Genomic DNA, 25585 nt, shown 5'->3' on the forward strand with positions numbered 1-25585 from the left:
CCAGCACTTTGGGAGGCCCAGGCGGGCGGATCACAAGGTCAGGAGATCGAGACCATCCCAGCTAACACAGTGAAACCCTGTCTCTACTACAAATACAAAAAATTAGCCGGGTGTGGTGGTGGGCACCTGTAGTCCCAGCTATTCAGGAGGCTGAGGCAGGAGAATGGCAATGAACCCGGGAGGCGGAGTTTGCAGTGAACTGAGATTGCAGCACTGTACTCCAGCCTGGGTGACAGAGTGAGACTGCGTCTCAAAAAAAAAGTTATGTCTTCTCTACTCCCCTCCCCCTCCCCATATAAAAACATGATGGTCATACACACAAAACCCCTTGAAGGCTTTTAAGCAGGGGCGCTGAGGCTTAGCTGCCTGGGAAGATAAACTGGGGAGGGTGAAACCAGAGGCTGTGCAAAGAGGAGGCCGCTGCAGTCCAGTCCGGCAAGGGGCCTGGGTCTCAGCAAGGCAGTGAGGGGGGGCCAGGGACAAGCAATTTGGAGGGTGGAATGACCAGGATTCACGACTGCTCATAGGGCACGAGGAGGGAGCCTGGGATGCCATGCGCATCTGAAACTGGGTGGATGGTGGTGCCCTGGCTGGGAACCACTCTGGATGCCTCACCTGGGCTAGCAAAGGAAAACCTCCACCAACTGGGAGTCTCAGTGCAGCTGGTTTTTATTATTAAAGCCAAGGTTGGAAAATGGTTGTCCCTCTGCCCCCAGGACCCTCCCACCCACCTCTAGATTGATCCCTTTATATCCTGTGAAGGTGAAAACTAGATTTGTCTTGAAGAGACTCAGAAACGCTCATGCTGGAATGAGAGAATGAGGACAAATGACATAGGCTCAGATGGTGGTCTCCGTGTGATTGTGTTGGACTCCACCCAGGATTCCTGGGAAAGACGGCTTAGGGGTGGGGCTGGACAGCCCCTGCTCACAGTGCTGTTCCCTAGAGTCCGGGGTGGGTGTCAGGAACGAAGGCAACGGAAGAGGCTGAGCTGGCCCCCCCGCACTCTACCCTGCTGAAGCTGGGCCACAGGCTGGTTTTTGTAAAAATGGTTAAAAAGAAAACCCAGCCACGAGCACCACCCTCCCCTGAGCAGGGCGAGAAGAGGCGCCAGCTCTGGGCTTTGAGGTCTGAAGCTTGTGGCCTCCTGGCCTGGCGTCGCCTCCCTGGAGGCAGGCAGCACCCTGAGGGAGGCCAGGTGGGCTCCTGGGCCTCGCATGTGGCCCTTGGCAGCCTCCAGGGTCCCAGGAGAGCTTTGAGATGGCTGTCTCCCCTCCTCCCACCCAGCCCATGGCAGGCTCTAGGCCTCAGGGACCCTGTGCAACTTTTGCTCTTTGGATTCCAAAGATCTGAACTTGTCCTCTAGCATGGGCACAGTGGGCTGGAAGTGGATGACAGGCCTGATCTGAAAGACAGTGAAGCCCTCCTGGTTCTTCTGGTTGAACAGACTTACCCTGTGTTCCAGCTCAGGGCTGGTTTGGGCCGAGCCCGCTGGGCTGGGCCGGGCGAGGGGGGCTGGGTCCAAGGCCCTCTGGGAAGGGCAGGGGTCCTCTGACAGGGAGGACAGCAGGTCCTGGACTGTGGCCTCCTCCACCTGCTGCTGGGGCGGCAGGGGAGAAGGGCCAGGCTCAGAGGATGGCTCCTCGCGGGCAGTGCTGCAGTCCGTGGAGGAGCCCAGCGTCTGGCTGTTGTCACTCTGAGCCCGGGTCACCGAGCTGCGGGAGGCACTCTCCGAGGTGGCGCCGGTGCCATTACCGCCGAGCTTGAGGGGCATGTCCAGAGAGAAGAGGTCCGAGGAGATGTTGGGCTGGTGGATGTCTATTGCGGCTGTGGTGACCATACACACAGCTGGCTCTGGGACACCACTGTCTGCAAGGTAGGAGGGGATCTTGGTCACACTTCAACCTCTGCCACACCTGGGGGCGCTGAAGAGAGCAGGTCTGAGCCGGGCAGTGGGCAGAGTGTGGCTAGGCTATAGGAGACCGTGCCTTTGTGGAGGGAGGCCGTGGTAGAACTCCCTCCCAGGTCTCCAACATCACTGCCCTGCTTTGAGGGGGAATTATGCCTCATCTTGTTAAACTCAAGTGTAGGCATGTGACACGCTTTGTCTTTGGCCAGTCACCCATGAGAAGTGACCTGTGGCACTTCTGGGCAGAAGCTTTATAAGCTGGTGCTTTACCCTGGCAAATGTTCTAGGATAGATGGTGACTGTTCTGTCAACTGGGTGCTGGATTAACAGTGATGACCCAGGAGCAGAGCCCCCAGGCAACCTGCAGTGGGCTTTTGTGGCTTTGTTTAAACCATCGAGATGCAGGGTTATTTGCCACAGCTGCCTAACCTAGCCCATCCTAACTCAGGAAGGTTGGTGTGCCAGGGCAGGGAACTTGGATTCCATGGTCTGAGGAATGACTCAGTTTCAGATGGACTGGCAGGGGTGGGGGCTGCGGGGTGGGATGATCAGAGCCTGCTTAGCATGCATCATAGGATCAGAGGATGCTCTGAGCTCTTTGCTGTAGGTGAGATATACCACGGGGCTGACCTACAGAGGGTGCAGGGTGGGGAGGTTTCTCCCCAAAGTTGTGGAGGACTGGGAGAGAGGTCTGGGCTGGAGACGGTGGTCTTTTAAACCAGCATATTGGATGAGGCCTTAGGGAGGCTAAATTGTGGAAAACAAAAAATTCAAATGCATTATTCACATGGCCAACATAATATTCTAGCCTTACAATGGAGCATACAAGGTTTTGGGGGCTGTGAAATTCAAACTCAAGAACTGCATGCGGAACCCAGAACTGGAAAGGGGGCTATGGAGAAACGAGACACCACAGGCCTCAGCATTATTTTAAAATTCAATTTTTCCCATAAGTAAAAACCACTGGGCTTCCCTGAGGTTTTTTTCAAGTACAAGAACATCCAGCAGGAATGTACCCAAGATCTGCTGCTTCTCATGCCCAGGGGTGCTGTGGCACCTCAGCCTCCACTGTGCCCACCTTGACGTGTGTGCAGGTGGGGGGCACTGAGGTCACTTGGAGTTCTGGATTCCAACCCCCTTCCAATTTCAGGGTTCCACATGCAGTTCTTATGGGTGATCACAGAGCACCCCTATCCTGGCACCTGCAGGCTCAGCCCCTGGGGACCCCTAGCTCCAGTGCTGGAGTTTGCTGGAAGCTGAAGCTCCGATATTTTAACCTTGAGCACTGCCTGCAGTTATGGTTCACAGGCACCAGGTGATAGGCATGCTTTGAAGCCAGGCCCAGTTGTCTCTGCTCTTGGGTTTAGGGGTTGCTGGGGTTCTGGCACATGTAGAACAGCCCCAACCCAGACTTACCACTGCTGGGCCCATTGTAATACTGACTGATGTAGCTGTTCATGTCGTCCTTCACCGTGGCTTCTACAGAGGTGGGAACCGAGAAGGGTGAGTGCATCAAGTTCATTCTCTACCCCTTATACTCCTGTCCCCACCCCCACGGCCACAAGAGAAGGCAGCTGTCTCACAGAAGCCCTTGGTGTGTGTGACGGGAGCTGCCTCCTGGTTCTCCATGGGGACCGCCTGTCTCACCTGCCCCAGGGGCTGGACTGCACTGGGTGCTGGGGGACCCAGGTTCTGATGAAGCATCTGCCTTAACACTGACCTGGACAGACCCCTTCCCCTCTGTCCCCAGTTTCCCTATCTCTGAGATGAGGGGTATGGAAATAATTTCTCAGGGCTTTTCCTTGTCTGGATGGCCTGAGCCTTCATTGCCTAAGCTTCTCAAGGGCACTGGAAACACTGCCCTCAGTAGAGAAGCCTTGAAATCCCATTTGCAGGGAATACACGGCCAGCCACAGGGCTGAGGTGCCATCCAGACAGCCCCCCCGTGGCTCGATCCACCTGAGGGCTCCAGCCTTCCATGCAGTATAGGAACAGACCTCGTGAGGTGGGGTGCTGGGGATCTCTACCACCTGCACTGTTCCTGCACATAGTAGGTACTCAGTACGTAATTACTGAGCAAATAACAGAAGGGGAGGTGAAAAGCTGTCCATGTCAAGGGGGGTGGGAACAGGGTCTTAAATATTGACCAGCCTGGGCAACATAGGGAAACCCCATCTCTACAAAAAAATTTAAAAAATTAGCTGGGCACGGTGGTGCACACCTGTGGTCCCAACTACTAGGGAGGCTGAGGTGGGAGGACTGGTTGAGGCTGCAGTGAGCTGTGATCACACCACTGCACTTCAGCCTGGGTGACAGAGTGAGACCCTGTCTCCAAATAAGTAAATAAGGAATCTTGGTTCACCTCCTGAGAGGAGCAGGGAGGGAATGGGAGGAAAGTTGAGATTTTCAAAGTGGCCTGAGAGTGGGAGGAAAGCCAGGTGCTGGGAGACCCCAAAAGCCATCCTAAGAGCTGGGCCTTGTTCCAAGGGCAGTGAGGCAGTGAGGGGCCACAGAAAGGTCTGAACTTGGTCAGGTGTGGCAGGAAGACCAGAGACTGCAATGCCCAGGGTGGGGTCAGGCACCAGAAAGCCCTCAGCATGGGAGGGCTGAGGGTCGTCCTCCCTCTCCTGTGGAAGTCTGGAAGTGCTCCAGGGCTGCCCCTGGAGTCCGAGTCTGCACCCCCAGGAGCTTCTCTGAAGAATGGGGTCAGCAGACCCACTGTGTTCTGAGGGCCCCTCCCAGGCCCACCTGTGAGCTGCAGAAGCCAGTCTGCCCTGACCCTGGGAGGCTGGAGGCAGCACAGAAGGGCCTGGTTCTTAAAAGCTTTTCTGGCCTCTTTTGATCTTTAAATGCCTGCAGTCAGAGGTGTGTTTTGCACTAATGCTGGGGTTGAGGGAGGGCCCCGGGCTGGCTCCAGGCCCTGTTCCTCATCAGCCAGCTACACTCTTCTTGCAGCTGGGCATCCGTATGCTGTGTGTACTGCCAATACTGTCTAGCCTGGCTGCCGCCCTGGGAAGCCAGGGGTAACTGATCCCTGCAAGCTGGAGGCTCAGGACCCCCAGGCCCTGTGGGCCAGGTTGGAGGATCTGGTCAATCTTGGTTTTATCCTGAGACTACACCTGCAGGGACTCCAGAGGGCCATGTGACGTGAGTAGGACAATGAGCTCAGCTAAAGTATCCACAGACCAGCGAAACTTTAACCCAAGAGCCACTTGCAGGAGGAGGCCAGGGTAAATGAGAAAATCCCAGATGCTGAGTTCTTGTCCTTGTGCTGCCACTGGCCTGCCATGGGGGCTCAAGCAGGTCCCATCCCCTCTCTGGGCCTCAGTTTCTTCATCTGTACCCCGATGGCGCTGGCCAGGCTCTTTCAGATTGTGATGGAGCCAGGCAATGGTTCTGAAGTTCCAAGAGGTGACAGAGTCACAGCGGAGTGCGAAGGAACTGGAGGCATCTTGGCCAGTCCCCAGTGCAGGAGTCCCCTGGATACCAGCCTGAGAGGGCTGTCTCCACCACAGCCTGCACACCTCTAGGAAGGGCACGCCTGCCTCTTTGTGGAGCAGCTCTGGTCATCAGCTCCTGGGCAGCTTCTCATTCATCTGTGCTCAGTGGAGTCACAGTGAGCCCACACCTTCTGCCATGTATTGAGCCCAGGAGTCCCTGCCTTCGGGGAGCAGTTGGGGCCTCCTGGGGACGTCAACTCCTGGTCAAATGGCCCATTAGCATTTAATCAGGAAATGCCTACTATGTGTGAGGCTTACAGGTCCTGGTCCTGCCTTCCACACAGGTACCAAGGACAAGCCCATTTCTACTCACGGTCTATATGACAGCCCTTCCACCACCTAAAAAGCCCCTCACATCCCTCCTGGGAAGTCTCCTTTCCTTGGAAAGCCCCTGTGCATTTTCTACCCCTCCCTAGTTTCCCAGCCTTTCCACCTTGAAGGCTTCACTATGGGCTCCAGCTGTGACCAGAATGGGAAGGAGGGAGGGAGGGACTAGTGTTTACTCTCAAAGCTCCAGACCTAAGAGTCCACACTTCACACACTGATCTCCCTGCCCCTGTGCTGCAAGGCCGTGATTATTGAATAGACTGTGCCAAGTGCCCCGAGATCCAATGTGATCACACTGCCCTAATGCACCCTCACATCCTCCGAGCATGTTCAGAAACTGCCCTCCTCTGCCAACTCATGTGGAGCTTATGGCCAGCACGGACGCCCAGGTCTTCTCTGCAGAAGCTGAGGCCAGACCAGACCTTCCCCACCCTGTACTCATTGTAACCCCCAAGGAGGGCTCATCACCCTGGGCAAACATCAGCTTGCTGGGCTCAGCCCAGAGGGTCAGCTTGCTGGAGACATCCTGAGTCCTGGCTCAGTCTACCAAGGTATTAGATCGTTCTCCTTTCTCTCTGTTGCCTACATAATTGAGGAGGCTCACATCTTCATGCAAGCTGTTGATAAAAATAACCTAAGCCAGGTGACCTTCAGCCCAGACACCCCTCCTGAGCTTCGGACTGGTCTGGCCGACCGTCCCTGGACAACTCCTGGCTGGCCTCCAGCTACCTCTGACTCAACATGTCCAAAATAGAAATTGGTTTCTCCATCCTCCTCCATGGCCTCCATCTTGGTGACTGGTTCCTGGCACTTTTTAGTGCCTGTCTCTCACCAACAACTTCCACCAAGTCTGTGACCAGTTGAGGGACCCCTGGCCCTGTGACCAGTCTTAGATCGGACTTCATGGTTTACCCTTTGGACTCCTGCCCTGCCTGTGGGTTTAATGAATCAGATCACTTGCTCCCGGGATGTGCCTGACACAGAGCTGAGGTCCCTAGGTGGCCCTGAGGGGTCTTTTCAGTCTGCACTTGCTCTCCCTGTCCCTACTCCCTCTGCTCCAGACCTAGACCCACACAGGGCCTCGGAGTGAGCTTTAAGGCCTGAGTCTGACAGCCAGGCTGGCCTGGACTTCTCTAACGGTGCTGATGCCAGGCCTGCCTGTTGTCTGTGTCACGCAGGCTGGTGGATCCTCTTCTTCCAGAACTGAACACTTGGGCTGCGGTTCTGTCTTCACCCACAGAGGGGGACCAAGGGCCGTGGAGGGCAGAAGCCACATTTTACTGTCTCCCTAGTGCTTGGCATGGAGTTTGGCATATGCTGAGTGCCATTAGGCTGGACTGGACAGAAGACTATAGTTGGATCAGAGGCCTGTGGGACTTCCCAGCCTCCACCGCTACTCCAGGGAGCCACGGAGCCATCACACACTCAGCAGGAAGTCTCACTGCCCACCCTGGTTCCTCCTACAGAGAGACGGGGGGGGTCTGGGAGCAAAGGGGTGGCAGGGGAGGCAGACAGATGTTTATGGCCGGGAACGAGCCACACTGTTGGCCTCACACGGGGTTGCCCACCTTCCATCTAAGAATAAGCCCCTGCCCCCGGGGGTTTGCTTTGATTCAGCCCTGAGAAGCCCTAGAGACATGCAGGAAGAACCCACAGGGGACTGCGCTGTGCAGCCCATGGAGGGGCAGGAAAGAATGGGCACAAACACAGGCTTCAGAACAAAACAGACGCAGGGCCAACCCGGCTTTGCAGGGCACGTGCTGTGTGGCCTTAGGTAGATCCCTTAGCCACTCTGAGCTTCAGCTTCTTCATCCATAAAATGGGGATAGCAAATGCCTACTCTGCTGGTGAACAGGAAAGACTCACTGAGATCCTGAATGTTTAGCCCGGGGCCATCCCTTGCCTCCGTGAACCCCTGGCTCCAAAGTCTCAGTGCTTTCTGTGGCAGCTGCTCTCTGCTGCCCGGCGCCTTTCTTCCCAGGGTATGAGCACTTTGCAAACCCAACTTGACTAATCCTCCTAAAGCCCGTCAAGTGCAGCGGTGCCAACACTCATTATATGGGTTTTACTCCTTGGGTGGAGCCCCCGACCTGCCTAGCAAGGAGGCAGAGGTGGAGAGAAAGGGTGGTGAGTCAGCTGCGCCAGGCTTCCTGGAGGTGGTGGGGACTGGCCAGGCTGCATGGACTGTGGTGTGGCAGAGGGGCATGGGGCGCCAACCACATGCCCTGTGCAGACCCAGGCCCCAAAGCCCAGGGCAAGGCCCTGATTCCTGGTTTGGGCTCCTGCTCCTAAACTCTAACTTGCTCTTCCATGGCTTGGCAGCCCTCACCAAGGGAGGGCACTAATATTCACTGAGCACCTACTGTATACGAGGGATGAGAGCTGTGCATGTGACTAAATACTTAATCCTTCTCAATGAAGAACTTCTGCACCTGTTTCATTTTGGAAACACTAAAACTGAGACAGGACCAGCTACATAATTTCTAGGTCCCTTGTTTAAAACGTATTAAGAATTTCAAGAGGGTAACAGCAGAGCAGTGAACCAAAGTTAGGGCCCTGTATGACCACACAGGTCATGCGTCCATGAAGCCAGCCCTGATCACAGAAGTAACTTGTTCAAAGCCAAGTTGAAATTCAAACCCAGACCTCAGTCCTAAACCCATGTCTCTCCGGTTGCTTCAAATGCTACTTCGCCTGAGGCTCTTTCAGATCTAGTCCTACAGCCCTGGGGTTCCTGAGGTCCCCCATGTCCGGGTCAGGCCCACACATTTGGAGACCAGTGAAGAGCCTCGCCTTCATGATTAGCCAGGCCCGCTCCTCTCCAAGGACAAGCACTGGTGCCAGCTCAGCTCCCTCCCCTGGGGCTGCCTAGCAGAGGGCAGGCACAGAGCAGGCTGGCCACATGCACCCCTGCGGCAGTGTCTCTGGATGCTGCAGCAGCGTGGGGGACACGAAGGTTCCCTGTGATATATGGTGAAATCCGTGGCACTCCCACCAGGGGCTGTAATTCATAAGTTATGGGCGAGCTTCAAGACTAATAAATTTGGGAGAGAAGTATTAATGACTACACAGGGGCACTGTGAACTTGGCAGGCCCCAAAGCCTGGAACTCTGCAGCCTAGGTTTTAAAAATGATTTGTGCTAGAGCAAGTCTAAACAGAAGCTGCTTGGCGTTGTCTGACTGTGACCTGCTGGCAACTGTTGAGACTGTGGAGCCACTTCCTCCTCACGGCTGGGGCTGGCACCCCGCCCTCCTGGGCTGCCCTCCCCCACCCTGCAAAACACACGGCCCTCCCGAGGCTCTGTGACTCATGGCTCATGTCTGTAGGTTAATCCCTGGATTGTCTGTGTCCTGTGCACGAGGTGGGCCTCAGAGCCTCGCTGGCCTGAAGGTCACAGTTAGTTAGCAACAAGCACTGCCCTTACTTCATCTCCAGAGTAGCCTACAGTGCTCTCAGCTTGTCCAGCCATAATTTCTAATGTCATGAAAATCCCTCCCTGGACACAGTTCCTGGTCAAGGAGAGATCAGCTGGGGGATGCCCTGTGTCCCTGGATCATGCGAGGCTGTGAATCACGTGTGCCCCTTGTCAGCCCTGTGTTCTGCCCTCTGCCTTGGAGGCACTGGCTTTGCTGTTGATGCTCTGGGGCTGGCTGTGAAACAGTGTGCCTAGGCTGGGGCAGACAGCATCCACAGAGCCGGGAGGTACCCAGGGGACACCCCAGAAGAAGCAGGGAAGAGTGGGCAGGGGGACCCCAGGGCTGGACGGAGAAGCATCTGTACCTGCTCCCAGGGTGCATGTCTGGCACCTCTATGGGAGGCCTGGGCCTGCCCTATCCAGATATCCCCTACCTTAGTTTCCAGGAGGGTGAGCAGGGACACTGCAGACCCCGTGACATCCTGCTGGTGACACATAGCTGATCAGTTTCCCCCAAGTGGCCTTCGACTCTGACCCGCTTTCTCCCTTCTGCCCCTGCCTCCCTCCTCCTCCTCCTGGAAGTTGCCCACTATGGGGGCTGCAGAGAGAGGGGGAGCAGGAGGGCCAGGCAGGACTGAAAGCTTCAGAGCACTCCTAAAATGTACAGGAGGATTTTAAAGGCTTGGTTTGTTTGTGGAACCTCCAAGCCCAGATCTTGGCTCCCCTGTGGGCTCAAATGTGGCATCTGGCGTTCAGGGTCTTGTAGGTCATTGGCTGAGGGACAAAGGGCTGTGCTGTTAGCTCTAAAGCCAGTGACCCTGATGAGAGAGACAGAGGAGGTGCTGTGGAGAGCGGCTGTACTGGGAGCGCTTAGACACGCCGAAAGAACAACACGGGGCAGGCCCAAGCCCCAGGTGAGGTGCAGCCTCAAGATGGGCTGTGGGCAGAGCCAGGAGGCTGTCACAGAGGAAGATCCAGAAATGGGCTGTGAGATGGTAAATCTGCTCCTTTCATCCTTAGGAAGCCAGGCGAGGTGGGCAAAAGTTGTTCCCACCTTCCAGAACTTTCAAAAAGAATAAGAAGATGGATTCCATAAGCACCAGCCTAGGGGCTGAAAGCCAAGAGTGGGGTTTCTGGGGTGGACTACTGCTGACTGGCCTCAGCTCCCAGAGAAGACGCAGGGCTCCACACCAGAACAAGTGATGTCAGAGAGCCTTATTTTGTTCTTTGATCAGTTACCGGCTTGAAGATTACATTCAATGCAACAAACTCTATGGAGACCTGGCTGAGGCAGGCCCTTTAGTAAGTTTAGAGGGGAGACACACACAAACGCTTCTGGCAGCGGGGCAGGATCCGGACCTGGGAGCAGTGTAAGGTTGCCAGGGAAGGGTGTGGAGATCTGGGAGCTTACTCTAAGATGGGTTCTAAGCATGAAGAGAAGTCTGGTAGGCAGGTTGGGCCATCCCATAAACAACATGCAGAGACTCAGAGACCGTACAGCACATTTACAGAACTAAAGGTTGTTCCATTCCTCTAGAATGAAAGGCAAGCTGGGGTGGAAGGAGATAAGGCTGGGGAAGCAGCCCGGGGCAAGATCATCAGGGGTCTTATGTGCCTGCCCCCTCTTAAGGGTTGAATGGGTACCCCCTGTTCATTCATATGTTGAAGCCTTAACCCCCAGTACCTCAGAATGTGGTCTTGGAAAGAAAGCAGTTGCAGATGTCATTAGTTAAGATGAGGTCCTTATATGACTGGGGCCCTTATAAAAAGGGGAAATCTAGAACCAGACATGTGCATAGGGAGGACGCCATGTGCAGATGAAGGCACAGCAGGGTGATGCTACTGTAAGCCATGGATGCCGAGGATTGCCAGCCACCACCATGAGCCAGAGGGAGGCCTGGGACGGATTCTCACTCCCAGCCCCTAGAGGGAAGCAACCGTGCCCAACCTTGATCTCAGGTTCCAGCTCCCAGCACTGTGAGACAATACACTTCTGTAGTTTGTGCTAGCCAGTCTGTGGCATTTTGTTATGGTAGTCCTAGCAAACTAATCCACCAGCCTAAGGGGCGTGGGCTTTTTCCTGAGGGACACAGGGAACCAGGAAAGGCGGAAGTCAGGGAGTGGCATGAAAGATTTTGGAACAATCACGGTATGGTGGGGGAGGGGAGACTGCAGACGGGAAGGGAGACTGCAGAGGGCAGGGAGCTGGGCAAGGTCCAGACATAACAAAGGCTGAACGATGAAGATGAAGAAGGGGGCTGTTTCAACTAATCAAGAATTGGCAATGGGTTGTGAATCAGGACCTACCAAGCCCTGGAGTAAAGGCAGGAATCAAACAAGCTACAGCTGAACACTGATGAATGCGAAATTCTGCACGAGGCTACAAAAAGCCTGTTGCCCAAGGCTGGGCTGCTGGGACACGTGGCTCAGCTGAGCTGTGTGGGTAGCACGTGAGGCTGGGTCAGCTATGAGCTCAGCCAAGTGGTCCCCACAAACTCAACAGTCTACTAGCTGCATCGTGGGGACCCGGGTCTAGAAAAAAAAAAAAAAGCAGTAGTGGCCCCCTCAACATTTCTGCCCTGGGCTTGCAGCGCCCCAGTAACTGCATTCAGTTGTGGATATTACTCTGAGAGGGACCAAAACACTGGAGAGCTCTGGGAGGAGGCAGTACAGCAAGAACTTGGAGAGCACGTCCCCTGAAGATTGGCTGTGGCAATGCAGGTGACGGTCCCTGGAGGAGAAACAATCTCTAAACAGTCTCAGCTGAGATGGCACTGCCTGTGCGTGAAACCCACAGCTGGTGGGGAGGCAGGGGCAGGGGACTAGGCCTCAGTGCAGTCTGAGGAAGAATCTTCTTACAGGCAGAGCCATGTGGAGGTGAGGTGGGTTCCCCAGGGAGGTATGAAGCACTTATTCTTAGAGGAGGGCGAGCTGAGGCTGCATGGCTCATGGCAGGGAGTTATAGAGGGGATTCTCACATCAGCTGAAGGGCTGGACCCAGAAGTCCCCTCTAGCCCCCAAATCCTATGTTTCTAAGATCTGAAGATCTCTCAAAAGAGTGGCTGGACACAGTGGCTCATGCCTATAAACCCAGGGCTTTCAATGGCTGAGGCAGGAGGATCCACTTGAGGCCAAGAGTTTGAGACCAGCCTGGGCAAAATAGCAAGACCCCATCTCTACAAAAATAAAATAGCAACATTAATTGGGTGAGATGGTGTACACCTATGATCCCAGCTACTCAGGAGGCTAAGGCGGGAGGATCACTTAAGCCCAGGAGTCTGAGGTGGCAGTAAACTATTATGATACCACTGCACTCCAGGAGTGAGACCCTGTCTCCAAAAAAAAAAAAAAAAAAGTAACCATTCGTTTCCCAAAAGCTGTTTGTTTGCAGTGTTGCAGTGCCTTACAGCTCTCAGAGCTTTCTCACACCCATTGGTTCCTCATACGTCCTGTGAGGCAGACAGAGCAGGAGTTACGAGTCCATTTTACAGAAGGGAACACAAGCTTCGAGTCATGGAGCTGAGGAGTGGCAGAGGCTGGAGCTCAGGCCTCTTGCCTCCCGACCTGCTCAGCCTGCCCGGCTGTGTCCTCACTGCCCTGGAAAGGACACGGCATGCCAAGGCAGAGTGGCTCCTGAATGAAGCTGGGGTTTTGGGTCCCACGGCCCGAGTTCGCAGCCCAGCACCGCCATTTCCTGGCTTGGGTGGCCCCGTGCAATTCCCAAAACCTCTGAGCCTTGCAGCAGCCCTGTGAGGAAGCCTCAGTACTGCTCCTATTTGACAGCTGGCAAAACTAAGGCCCCAAGAGAGTCCCATCACATAACTGGCTGATAGAAGAGTTGGGATTTGAATCTCGAAATAACTCCCTTCCATACAGGACCCTACCCTGGGCTATGGCTCGTGTTCCCATCTCCACTAACATCACCGTCCCGTGAATTCTCACCGTCTGCAAGGCTCGGGCTCTGGGCTGCTGTGGCCCCGGGCCTGGACTTGTTTGGGCCCCAGTAGGTGGTAGTCCAGTAGGAAGCCCCAGACCTTTGTCTGGAAGCCTGGCTCTGCCACTTATTAGCGATGCGCCTTTGGACGGCTTTCCTGGGTCTCAGTTTCCTCAGCCATACAACAGGAAATACGACAACCATACAACAAGAAAGTCACCGCACCGCGAGGACAGGGAAGACACCGCACACAATGCACGCCGGTGGCCACAGGCATGAAATGGGGAAGAGTCATTTCTAGTTTGGGTCGGTGGCTGGACTACATGCCCTCTCCTGGGCTCTGACAGGCAGTACCGAGGTTACTGATCTGAGCGTGTCCCCCAGTCACGATTGAAGGAGGGGCACACACTGCAAGGAACCCCATCCACTCTGCGCACAGTCCCGGGGCGCGAGAGGGAGGCGAGGGGGACCCCCGGTCGTGACACTCTGGGGCCGGGTGGAGACCCGGGCTTACCTTGCGAGGGCTGCAGCTCCTCCACGACGCTCTCGGCCGCCGTCTCCTCGTCCCACGTGCCGGCCTCCACCACTTTGAAGCGGCTGCGCGGCTGGCTGAGCACGTGCGGCGCCTGGAGTGCCGCCTCACGCTCCGCAGCCAGGTCCAGGTCCTGCTGCGCCAGGTGCGCGCGCAGCTGCCGGATCTCAAACTGCGGAGGGAGACGGGCAGGGCTGGATCAGCGGCAAGGGGCCGCGGGGGCCTCCAGCCTGACCTCCGGGCGCTTTGCTCCTGCATGGGGGCGGGGTGGGGAGGACTGAGCTGAGCCTCCCGCAGCTGGATGATTCCTTAGGAATCTCCCAGCATCGCGGTTCGCAAGAGCTTCTTAGGGTTGCGGAGCCTTTTCCAACCTGTGCGATCCTGCGTCTCAGGTGCCTTGCAGTCTGGCCCCCATCTCACGGATGCCCGGGAGAGGAAACACAATGTGTTTCCTTTGTGGAAAGGCCACTGGACGGGGAGTCAGGAACCCTGGGTGCAAATTCAGTTCTAGCTCTTCGCCCACATGTGTGACCCCAAGGGGTGCTTGACAACATGAAAGCCTCGTTCAGAATAGGAAACCTCAGGACACCCAGGGCCCGCGTCCCAGCCTGGGGACCCCATCCTGGCGTCACTGCCCGCTGGTCTGAACACTGGCTCGTTTTCCCCACGAGGAGGCACCCAGGACCAGACCGATTCAGTCCAAGCCGTGTGGCTTCCTGGCCCTGTGGCCTTGAGCAAGTCCCGTCACCTCTCCAGCCTGTTTCCTTTTCTGTAAAATGGGATTTTCACCTCTTTGAGGACTTGGGTTGCTTCCTCTTAAGGGTTTTTTCCCTGGTGGAGTGGCAGCCTATTTGAATTTCCTGCATTACATTTATCACCTTCTCATATTATTGTGAATTTAATGTTTTGTTGACTTTACTTATACGAAAGTAAAACACACACACAACTGAAAGCATTCATGAACAATAGGGTGGCCAGGCAGCAACCTCGCCTTGTAAAAGCTGCACACATTTTAATTTTGTTTTACTTTCTGTTGGGGAAAGCTTCTTGGAAAGGCTTCCAGATACCTCTTGGGTCTGTGGCTGAGATGTCTGTTCACACGCCAGGGCCTTCATGGGACATCTGGGCCAACGAGAAGTTTGGGTCTGACATTGCAGGTCCTGGCCGCGGGCTCGCGGGAAGGAGGGCTTTCACCGCCACCTAGTGTTCCCCGCATGCCTCGCACCGCTTCTAAACGGAGCGAGTGGGGAGGGCGGACAGAATACCACGCCCGGGCGCCCTGCCTAGGAGGTTACCCACTTACCAATGCCGCCCAAATGCACCTCGCCAGCCCTGACCCCTCAAACTAGGGTGTCAGACTCTCACTGCCAATGCCTCCATGACAGTATCACTTTCACAGGAGTTGCAAAATCAATCTGGTCAAAGCAAGACTCCTCACTGTCTCTCTAAACCTGTTCCTCAAGTGTTTTTATCTCATTTTAGCTGGAGCCAAAAATGCAATCACCTTCCTTGATTCCTCGCTTTCCCTCACCTCAACATCCCATCCATCCCCCAAGTCCAGCAGCTATCCCGCCTCCCTCTACCTCCACTGCCAGCTCTGGCCCTACAGCCGTGGCTTCTGCGTCCCTCTGCCATCGCTCCAACAGGACTCAGGGGGACTCTCCCACACCCAGGTCAGATCATGACACTCCTGTCCATAAACCTCGATGGTTCGCCACCCCACCTGGGAGATAGCCCGAGCTCCTCAGCCTTGGCTTACAAAGCACGTGCACCATCTGGCGCTGCCCACCTGGCCAACTTCATCTCATCCTCTCTCCCGTGACCTGACCCCAAGACACAGTCCTTCTTCTGGTTCTGTAAAGATACCAAGCATGCGCCGGTCTCAGGGCCGCGTTCTCAGCTGCTTCCTCTGTCCCAGATCACATGGTGGCCCCCCCCCAGAGGGGCCTTTCCTGACCCACCACCTAGGGCAGCCCCCCAGGCACTCAGTTGCATCAGCCCATCTGAATTCTCTGCATTGCACTTATCACTTTCTGATATTATTGTGTATTTATTTTAATATTTTGTTGATTTTGCTTTTATGAAAGTAAAACACATACAACTAAAAGCATTCATCAACAACAGGGTGGCCAGGCAGCAAGCTGGCACTGGACAGCCTCCCAATGTCAGTGTCTACAGGTTTGGTCTCTGGGACTGCAGGTTTTCAGCTTCCTGCCAGAGGCTATAATTTTGGTTGCCTCTGTGCTGGGAGTAGGGCAGGGGAATAAGGCAGAGGGTCCCACTTTTAGGGGGAAAGATTTCCATTTAATCCTCATTTTCAGCCCTCCACCTTTCCGCAGGTCCCTGCCTAACCCAGTGCCCACATGCAGAGCCCCCTGGTTCATTTTCTCCCGAGGACAAACCCCTTGACTCTTGCAGGGTGGGGGAGCTCAGTCTCCTGGTCATGCAGGATTTGGGAGGGTGTCTTGGGATCTCAAATATTATGCATGCAGACCTTTAGCCACCCTCATCCAGTGTCAGCTTCACAGTACACCCCCTTCCTCCCAGACTCTCAGGGGTTCCGAGGGGAAAAGTACCCCATTTCCCACACTGTCCTCCTCTGTGAGCACTTTAGTGACCCATTCCCCACTCTGTTCAATCAGTTACCACTTTCTTGTCTAGTCTCCATTTCCCCTCAATTCACTAAAATCGCTTTCCTCTTTGTCCTGATGGACAAGACTCAAAGAAACCTTCCTTCCTTCCTTCCTTCTTTCCTTCCTTCCTCCCTCCCTTCCTTCTCTGTCTCCCTCTCTTTTTCTTTTTTTGAGACAAGGTTTGTCGTGATGGACAGAGCCGACCTTCCTTCCTTCCTTCCTTCCTTCCTTCCTTCCTTCCTTCCCTCCTTCCTTCCCTCCTTCCTTCCTTCCCTCCCTCCTTCCTTCCCTCCCCTCCCTCCCTTCCCTCCTTCCTCCCTTCCCTCCTTCCTTCCTTCCCTCCCCTCCCTTCCCTCCCTCCCTCCCTCCCTTCCCTCCCTCCCTCTCTTCCTTCCCTCCCTCCCTCTCTTCCCTCCCTTCCCTCCCTCCCTCCCTCCGTCCCTCCCTTCCCTCCCTCCCTCCCTCCCTTCCTTCCCTCCCTCCCTTCCTCCCTCCCTCATTTCTCTCTCTCTGTCTTTTTCTTTCTTTCTTGAGACAAGGTTTTACTCTGTCTGCCACACTAAAGTGCAGTGGCGTGATCATAGCTCACTGCAGCCTTGTACTCATGGGCTCAAGTGATCCTCCCACCTCAGCCTCCTGAGTAACTGGGACTGCAGGCACATGCCCGGCTAATTTTTTTTATTTTTATATTTTGTAGAGACAGGGTCTTGCCATGTTGCCCAGACTGGTCTCAAACTTCTGGACTCAAGCAATCCTCCACCTTCCTCAGCCTCCCAAAGTGCTGGGATTACAGGTGTGAGCCACTGTACTTGTCCAAGGGATAGTTTCTTAATTCTTATGCATTTATGATTTTGTTCTTTACTATCATTCCATTGGGGTTTGGGGAAGGAAATCAGATAAATATTTGTGATCATTCCTGATATGGTTTGGCTGTGTCCCCACCCAAATTTCATCTCGAATTGTAGTTCCCATAATCCCCATTTGTCGTGGGAGGGACCCAGTGGGAGGTGATTGAATCTTGGGGGTGGTTACTCCCATGCTTTCTCATGATGGTGAATTCTCACAATATCTGATGGTTTTGTTTTTGTTTGTTTTTGAGACAGAGACTTGCTCTGTCACCCAGGCTGGAGTACAGTGGCATGATCTCGGCTCACTGAAACCTCTGTCTCATGGGTTCAAGTGATTCTCCTGTCTCAGCCTCCCAAGTAGCTGGGACTACAGGCATGCACCACCACGCCCAGCTAATTTTTGTATTTTTAGTAGAGACAGGGTTTCACCATGTTGGCCAGGCTGGTCTCGAACTCCTGGCCTCGTGATCTGCCTGCCTCGATCTGATGGTTTTATAAGGGGCTTTTCCCCCTTTTGCTTGACACTTCTCCTTGCTGCTGCCATGTGAAGAAGGACATGTTTGCTTCCCCTTCTGCCATGATTGTGAGTTTCCTGAGGCCTCCCCAGCCCTGCAGAACTGTGAGTCAATTAAACCTCTTTCCTTTATAAATTACCCAGTCTTGGGTATGTCTTTATTAGCAGTGTGAAAACAAACCACCATTTTTAAAGGATTATCAGTTTACCTCTTGTTCAGCCCCCAGTGGTGTTCCAGTAGGGCAGGGTTGGGGGGGAAGGCATACTCCTAGCATGGCTGATTTCAAGCTACCAACAAGACACCCTGGGGGAAATGTGCACAATGGGTTCTCGTGAGCAAGTGAGAGCTCCAGCGCACCCCTGCCACCCTCCACCCCCAGAATATCATCTGCGAACCAACAGGGGTCTTGTCTGTTGTGCTTCCTGGTATGCAAGAGGCATTCAATAAACATTGCTGAATACACGAACAAATCAATGCACGAAACCAGTTAGCCTGTTCAACTCCCTGGCTTCAGACTGGGCCCTAAATCCAACCACCAACTGAGCTGCACCCCTGTCCCAAAGCTAAGACAAAGACTGAGGCCTCATGCTGGCTATGCACTGAGCCCTGACCCTGGTCACACACTGAGCCCAATGCCGGTCACAGACTCAGCCCTAACTTTGGGCTCACACTGGGCTCAGACACTGAACCTCGACAACCCAGCACTTAAAACACTCAAAGGTGGCTGGAGGGCTCACAGAGTGAGAAAGCGAGGCTAGCTCACAGGGTGCAAGCCAACCCTCTGGCAGCAAGGTCTCAGAGGCGACTGAGGGCCCATAAGGCAACCCTCCCAAGCTCTGCTGGGGGAGCCCCTCCTGCCCTGCTGATCTGAACCTCTCATGGGCACACCCAGCCCACTTTCTTCAAGGCCACTCATCGAGGCCTGCAGGCTAGCTAATGGCTTCCTGGCTGCTCTGAAGGGATGCATTATTGATGGCTTGTAATTGATATGGAGCTGCCCAAGAGTGTCCCGCTGGAATTCAGGCCAGACAGCCAGAGGCCAGGGCTTGCCCAGCCCCAGGCCCACATGTGCAGACGTAGGCACATACACAGAAGCAAGTTTCAGCTAAAGAGATGAACTCCAAGTGTGTGGCAGTTCTCACGTTCATTCATTCAGTAGGAAGTCAAGTAAACCATGGTGGGGCAATGTTAACATTCTGTTACAGATTTTGGAATGAAAATGCCTTCCTCAGCTTGCAGGTAAAACCTGGATAGCCCCAACAAGGGGGGCTGTCAGCTGCATTGCAGGGAACAAGTCACCTCTGAGAGCCAAGCACAGCCTTGGGGTGGTACTTATGGCAGGGGAGGCATGGTGTGTACAAGGGCCAGAGGGCCAGAAGGTAAGGGGCTGGGGAGCTCAGCCGGGGCCCCACCAGGCAGAGCCTGGAGCCACAGTAAGATGTTTTAAAGAACAACCAGAAACCACTGGAATCCTCTAAACAGAAGGGTGGCATGGTGGGAGTGGCAGTGCACAGTGATCCAGATGGGCATTTTGAACGGACCATGCTGACTGCAGAATGGAGAACAGATTGGATGGGGCCAGAGTGGATATAGGAATGCCAGCTGGGAGGCTACTGCAGCAGCCCGTGCCAGAGACGAGCAGGTATGGACGAAGGTGGAGATGGAGATAAGAGGAGGGATAAGAGAATTACCTTGGAGGTGCGATATCAGCACATGGCGTGGACTGGAATGGGGGTGAGGGAGAGGACAACCTGCTTAGGGGACAGATTTTGGCAAGCTTCACATCCAGAGGGTGTGGGGTGGCTGGATGCTGTCCATCTCGCCCTGAGAAGGAATGACTGACTCCTCAGAGGGGAAGCGCACATGGCCAAATGGCTCTCGGCCCAGTCACAGGCTGGGACAGCCCAGTGGGGCTTCAGGAGGTGCTAGCGGGACCCTCAGAGCTGGGCTCCTGGCTCTTCCTATGCTTATCATGACCACATGTGCCTCCGCAGTGTTTCCCAGGGGCGCTAGGACATTGGGGCCTCATGAGTCAGATGGGGAACTGAGGCCCAGAGGTGGGAAGGAGCCTCCTGTGCTGGGAGGGTGGGGGAAAGGCCAGGACCACATGGTGCTTCAGAAGCAAAGCAGGGGCCACAGCCCACGCCCCTGGCTTCCAGCCCCCAAGACCTTGAGCCAGGGAACTTGCAGCCTTATAGGCAAGATGGAAGTGACTCAGCCCAACAGAATCCAGGGCAGCTTGATGGTAGCAGGGGCCAGAACAGAAAGTCACCAGAGGGAAAAGCAGGGGCTGGAGGCTGAGCTCTTGGCCCATCACCCCTCCCTCGCCCTGACTTTAGGTGAGCCTCTTTTCTTCCCTGGGCCTCAGTTTCACTGTGTGTCCAACAAGGCAAATGGACTCACTGAATTCCAAGTCAATGACGAGCTCTGTACCAGCTCCAGGACCCCACCTGGAGGGAATGAAGTGTAAGTGCAGTTAAGGCTTGGTGCTGTCTTGAGGGCCATCCCCTCCTCCCTGCCAAAATGCCCCATTCCCAGAGAACCATCTCTTCAGAGAAGGATAACAGAATCCACAACCTCTAAAATGCATGATCAATGATGTGTAGCATACCATGAGAATCATTAATCATGCAAATAAGCAGAAAAACATGATTGGTTATCAAGCCATAAAACAGTTAATAGAAGCTGACCTGGGTAAATATTTGAGTGAACAGACAAGGACTTCAAAATAACTACAATTAATATGTTAACAAAAATAGGGGAGAAAGAGACAAAATGAGCATAGTGTTTCAGCAGAGGGTTAGACTCTATAAAAAGAATCAAATCAAACTTTTAGAACCTTGATATACAGTATCTGAAATTGAGTAGTTGGTTGGATGGGTTTAACAGGAGATTGGACATAGTAGGGTTGTTGAAGACAGGTCTATAGAAAAATATCAAAACTTACAGCCATTAAAAAAGGACAGAGGGAGAGAGAGAGGGAGAATGAATAGTGGAGCAGAGTAGGATCTAAGAGAAACGTGAGACATAACCAAATGGCCTCAGGTACAACTGGAGCTCCAAGAGGAGAAGAATGAGACAGGTGCAATGAATAAAGAAACCATGGCCAAGAACTTCCCAAATCTAATAAAAAACATCAATCCACAAATTTAAGAAACTCCTAAGCAGAATAAACACCAAAAAACCCCACAGAAACCCACACGGAAGCACCTTGCAGTCAAACTGCTGACAACAGGAAGAAACACAACAGGACGGGGCTCCCCAGCGCTCACATGGGCCTGTGCCTTGGGAAAAGAAGGTGCATGGTGGCTTTGATGAAGCAAATCTTCCATTGGCAAATGGGCCCGGTGGGAAAAAAAGACCATCCCTAGGCTTGGGAAGAATTAAAGTGCAGTCACAGCCCCATTTAGTGCACGTCATTAGCTTAAGTATTTCTAATCAGATAACCTGCCCAGATCATTTGGGATCCACAGGGAAGCCCGCAGTATGCATTACTGGAGTGAGTCCGGCCCCTTCTATTGGGGCCGGGCTTTTAATGCAAGCCCAGGAAGGGTCAGACCCACGGGGGCGGCAGGACGGGCACACCCAGCGCTTCTCCGCCTTTAATGGTCCAGTTGCGGAGTCCAATTGACACGGCCTTGTCCTGATCAATGCACACTTTGGCCAGAAGCTCGATGGTATCTAATGCAACAGCAGTAATTCTGCTCCATCCTATTAGTGCTGTCCGCACAGACTGCCCTGCCTTCAAACCCATCTGCTGTTGGGATAGCATCCAATGTTTATTTCCATTAGTTTCGCCATTGTTGGTAACAATAAAAATCAGGAGACAGTTGCAAACTAATGATTTAGGAGCAGAGTAAAGCTGAGATCGACCTTGGCCCCTTTCCATCCACTGTGAAGATGACTGGTAGTTGGCCATAAATTTAAATTATGGCAAAAGGATAACATAAGTTATTCCTCTGATGGCTAATTTTATCAGCTAAATAGGCTTGTCATTAAAGCTATCGGCTGTTTTACAAATCACTTCCCATCTTAAACAAAATTTCACTTCCCACAGTGGAGATCCTGAATAATCCAGGTAACAAAGGCTATTGTGCTGAGCCGGGGACTTGTGGCCTCTGTAGGAAAAGAAGGAGCTCTCTGGAATGAGCCAGCCTCAAGCACCGTCCCCAGAGCCAGCATGGAACCATGGCTTTATTCCTGCTATTCCTGCCATTCCTGCCCTTTGGCCCGTTTTCTGAGCTGCTAGCCCGGCCTCAAAGGCAAGTGACCTACGCAGAGCCATTGGCATTCTCTCAGGGGTCCAGAAAACCAGGGGGCAATGGGGTCCAGCGAGAGGCCTGGATGGGGAGATGGGCCCTGGCTCCCAATCAGACCACCCACCACCTCCCACGTCTGCTCTGGCTCCTCCATGTGAAAGACAGCGAAGGGGATGGAGGGAGGGGCATGACAGCTTCCTCTCCCCACATCTTCCTCCATCAGAAATGCCTACAGCCTGCAGGGTCAAGATTATCATCTTGTTTCTTCAGGAAACAGGCCAGGGAGACATGGCATTCCTCCAGGAAGGACTTTGATAAATGTGGCTGTGCTGCCTGCTGTAGTGGAACCGTGGAAAGGGTAGGGAATGTTGTGAGCCCATTGGCCTTGTTTTATGGGTTGGGTGACTGTGCAGGTGACGGTTTTCTTCTTGGGCATAAAGACCACTTCTGACAGCATCTGGTGCCCCTAGTTGGTACTGTGCAACTGACTCTTGCCAATAAAACGGGGGCAGAGCAATGTCACCATTTTCAGTCCTGGCCAATAAAAACCTGCTGTGCCCAATTCCTCAGCCTCACTTTCCTATCCACTGACTGCAGAAGACTCAGAGGACTTGGAGGAAGAAGGATCGGCCGGGCTTGGTGGCTCCCACCTGTAGTCCCAGCACTTTGGGAGGCCGAGGTGGGCAGATCACTTGAGGTCAGGAGTTCGAGACCAGCCTGGCCAACATGGTGAAACCCCGTCTCTACTAAAAATACAAAAATTAGCCAGGCGTGGTGGCACATGCCTGTAATCCCAGCTACTCAGGAGGCTGAGGCAGGAGATTCACTTGAACCCAGGAGGCAGAGGTTGCAGTGAGCTGAGATCATGTCACTGCACTCCAGCCTGGGCCACAGAGCGAGACTCCATCCCCCCCCCCCCAAAAAAAAAAAAAGCCACAAAATGGAAGCAGCCTGGAGTCCTGAGTGACTTGTGTGGAACAGAGGGTCCCTCCACCCTGACCTATTGCAACCTGCATTGGACTATGATGAGAGTGACAAATGTACTCCTCCTGTGTTAGGACACAGATTTCTGGATTTGCCGGATGCAACAACTGGTGTTACTCCTCTAACTACCAGTGACTCAGGCAGATGTCTCTTTCTGGCACAGGGAAATGGACAGTGAAGCCCTGGGTTTCTTTCCTAGTCCCTCCATGAAAAACTAAAGGATCTGGCCAAAGAACAGCCTCTCTGAGCCTCAGTCTTTCCATGTGAAGGGATTAATAGTACCCAGCCTGCTAACTTTCACCGTCAAAGGAAAAATGAGCTAAAACATTGACAGTGCATTTGTGAATGAGCAACCATCATATAAATACATTTAGTATTATTATTATTATTATTATTTTTGTGTGTGACTGAGTCTCACTCTGTCACCCAGGCTGGAGTGCAGTGGCATGATCTCGGCTCACTGTAAGCTCTGCCTCCCAGTTTCATGCCATTCTCCTACCTCAGCCTCCCGGGTAGCTGGGACCACAGGTACCCACCACCACGCCCGGCTAATTTTTGTATTTTTTTTTTTAGTAGAGACGGGGTTTCACCATGTAAACCAGGATGGTCTCGACCTCCTGACCTCGTGATCTGCCCGCCTTGGCCTCCCAAAGTGCTGGGATTACAGGTGTGAGCCACCGCACCGGCCTCTCTTTTTTTTTTAAACCTTACTGAGAGCCTCCAGCAGGCCAGATTTAATTTGATGCATATGGCATCCACACGATATAGGCCTTGTTACCTCCAATTTTCCCAATGAGAAGCTGAGGCTCAGGGGCTAAAGGGGAGACGACTGGTCACTGGTGGGGCTGAGGTTTGAATCTGGCTTGCTGGCTCCCCGAATAAGAGGATTCTTTCCACTCCTCCAAGCTCCCTGACAAGGGACTCACCTTTCCCAAGGTCTAAGGATGGCCTAAGGGGCTCACAGGTCCCACTGGTCTCCTTGGAGGCTGGACCTTGAGTCACCCCGGATTGAGCCTCATACCCTATTTTGCCAATGATCTCAGGGTGAATGGTGCTGAGGAAGGAGAACTTCAGAGAAGAGAAACTAACTTCCACAGTGGGCCAGGTCAGATCGTACTATTTTGTACCAGAAGCTGTTATCAGGCTTAAGGGGGAAAGAGCGGGTATAACGGAGACTTCAGAATGTGTTTCGGAACTACAGCGAGATCCCGCTCATGGAGGTACATAAAACCTCAGAGGTGGTTTCGTGAGATGAGTCAGAAGAGTATATTGTTGCATTGATTTAACTGCTGCATCTAAAATGGCTTTGGTTTCTGAAGCAGCCAAGACAGAGAGAGAGAGAGAGACAAGGCGTCCACACTGTCTCTCTGAAGGGCAGCCTCTAGCATCGTGACTTTGGAATCCATCTGTGTACCAGCGAGCCTAACTCATAATGAAATTCTGGCCAGGATCCACCCCTCACCAAAAAAAAAAAAAAAAAAGAATGGAAAAGAACTTCCACCTAAGGAATTGCTGAATTCAGGGGTCAGAGGCCATGTGCTTCTATCACAGCAGTGGGGAGTCTGGAAGGGACTACAGAAGGCATGGCCAGGGCTTTGGAATGGTATGACTGACCAGCAGAGAGTCCTCCTCCCCTCCCGGGATCCTCTAGGCACCCCTCCCCAGGTAGGAATCTGTTAAGGATGAGGTGTGTCCACAACAAGAAGAGATCATAGGAATGAGGGAAGCAGTGAAGCCTGTTTCCCTGTCAAAGCCAGAGGGCCAGTGTGATCCAGGAGGGAAGGCACTGGAATGAGCGACAAGAGACCTGTTTTCGTCCTGGCCTCATAACTGCTGTGCCACATTGGGCCCACCTCTCCCTTTCTCTGAGCCTCAGATGCCCCATCTGCCAAATCCTGGACTGGGCCAGCTGCCCTCCCAGGGACCTCTCATCTGTTATAGAAGGTGGTTCTGGAGCCCCTTGGGTGTGGGCCTGTGACAAGAAATGAACTGCCACGTAGCACAGAAGATGAAATGAATCAGATATTCATGCAAGAAACCGGCCAACAGGCTCATCTGAGAGTCTCCACAGGGTCAGGGTAAGAAGCAACGTAATCTTTCTTAAAAATAAGATGGGCTGGGCGCGGCGGCTCACGCCTGTGATAGCAGCACTTTGGGAGGTTGAGGCGGGTGGATTACCTGAGGTCAGGAGTTTGAGACCAGCCTGGTCAACATGGTGAAACCCCATCTCTACTAAAAATACGAAAATTAGCCGGGCATGGTGGCGGGCGCCTGTAATCCCAGCTACCCGGGAGGCTGAGGCAGGAGAATCTCTTGAACCCGGGAGGCGGAGGTTGCAGTGAGCCAAGATGGCGCCACTGCACTCCAGCCCGGGCGACAGAGTGAGACTGTTTCAAAAAAAAAAAAAAAAGTTAAGATGAAGAAACAGAGAGTAACTGTGCAGTGGAGACACCTGACCCATGCTGCCCCAGCCAGGTGATCCAGGTCACATCACAGTGAGAAGTCACGTGGCCAGTGTGTCCTCTTGATGTGAGACAATGAGAATGGCACTTTCCTTCTGCAGTCTTCCTCCCAAAACCCACAACCCCGGGCTTACCCTGGGGAAAACATCAGATGAATCCCAACAGAGGGGCATCCTATAAAACAAAAACACCCGGCCAGTGCTCCCCAAAACCCTTCAGGTCATCAGAAACAAAGTCTGAGAAATTGCCACAGCCAGGAGGAGCCT

The 25585-nt window shown here is 53.7% G+C and overlaps 1 protein-coding gene across 7 annotated transcripts in view; it reads right to left on the minus strand.

The window, feature by feature from the left end:
• Positions 1-651: 651 nt before the first annotated feature.
• TMEM266 (transmembrane protein 266) overlaps positions 652-25585 on the minus strand; it is a 144809-nt gene continuing 119875 nt past the window's right edge. For all 7 annotated transcript variants that reach the window (XM_055277659.2, XM_055277653.2, XM_063638713.1 and 4 more), the window contains 3 exons: positions 13601-13790; positions 3326-3388; positions 652-1869 (listed from right to left, as the gene is read on the minus strand). In XM_055277659.2, coding sequence (XP_055133634.1) covers positions 1301-1869; positions 3326-3388; positions 13601-13790 — 822 coding nt within the window. In that variant the 3' untranslated portion in view covers positions 652-1300. The remainder of the gene's footprint in view (positions 1870-3325; positions 3389-13600; positions 13791-25585) is intronic.

This window comes from Symphalangus syndactylus, chromosome 5 (assembly GCF_028878055.3).
Source record: "Symphalangus syndactylus isolate Jambi chromosome 5, NHGRI_mSymSyn1-v2.1_pri, whole genome shotgun sequence".
Taxonomy (NCBI): Eukaryota; Metazoa; Chordata; class Mammalia; order Primates; family Hylobatidae; genus Symphalangus; species Symphalangus syndactylus.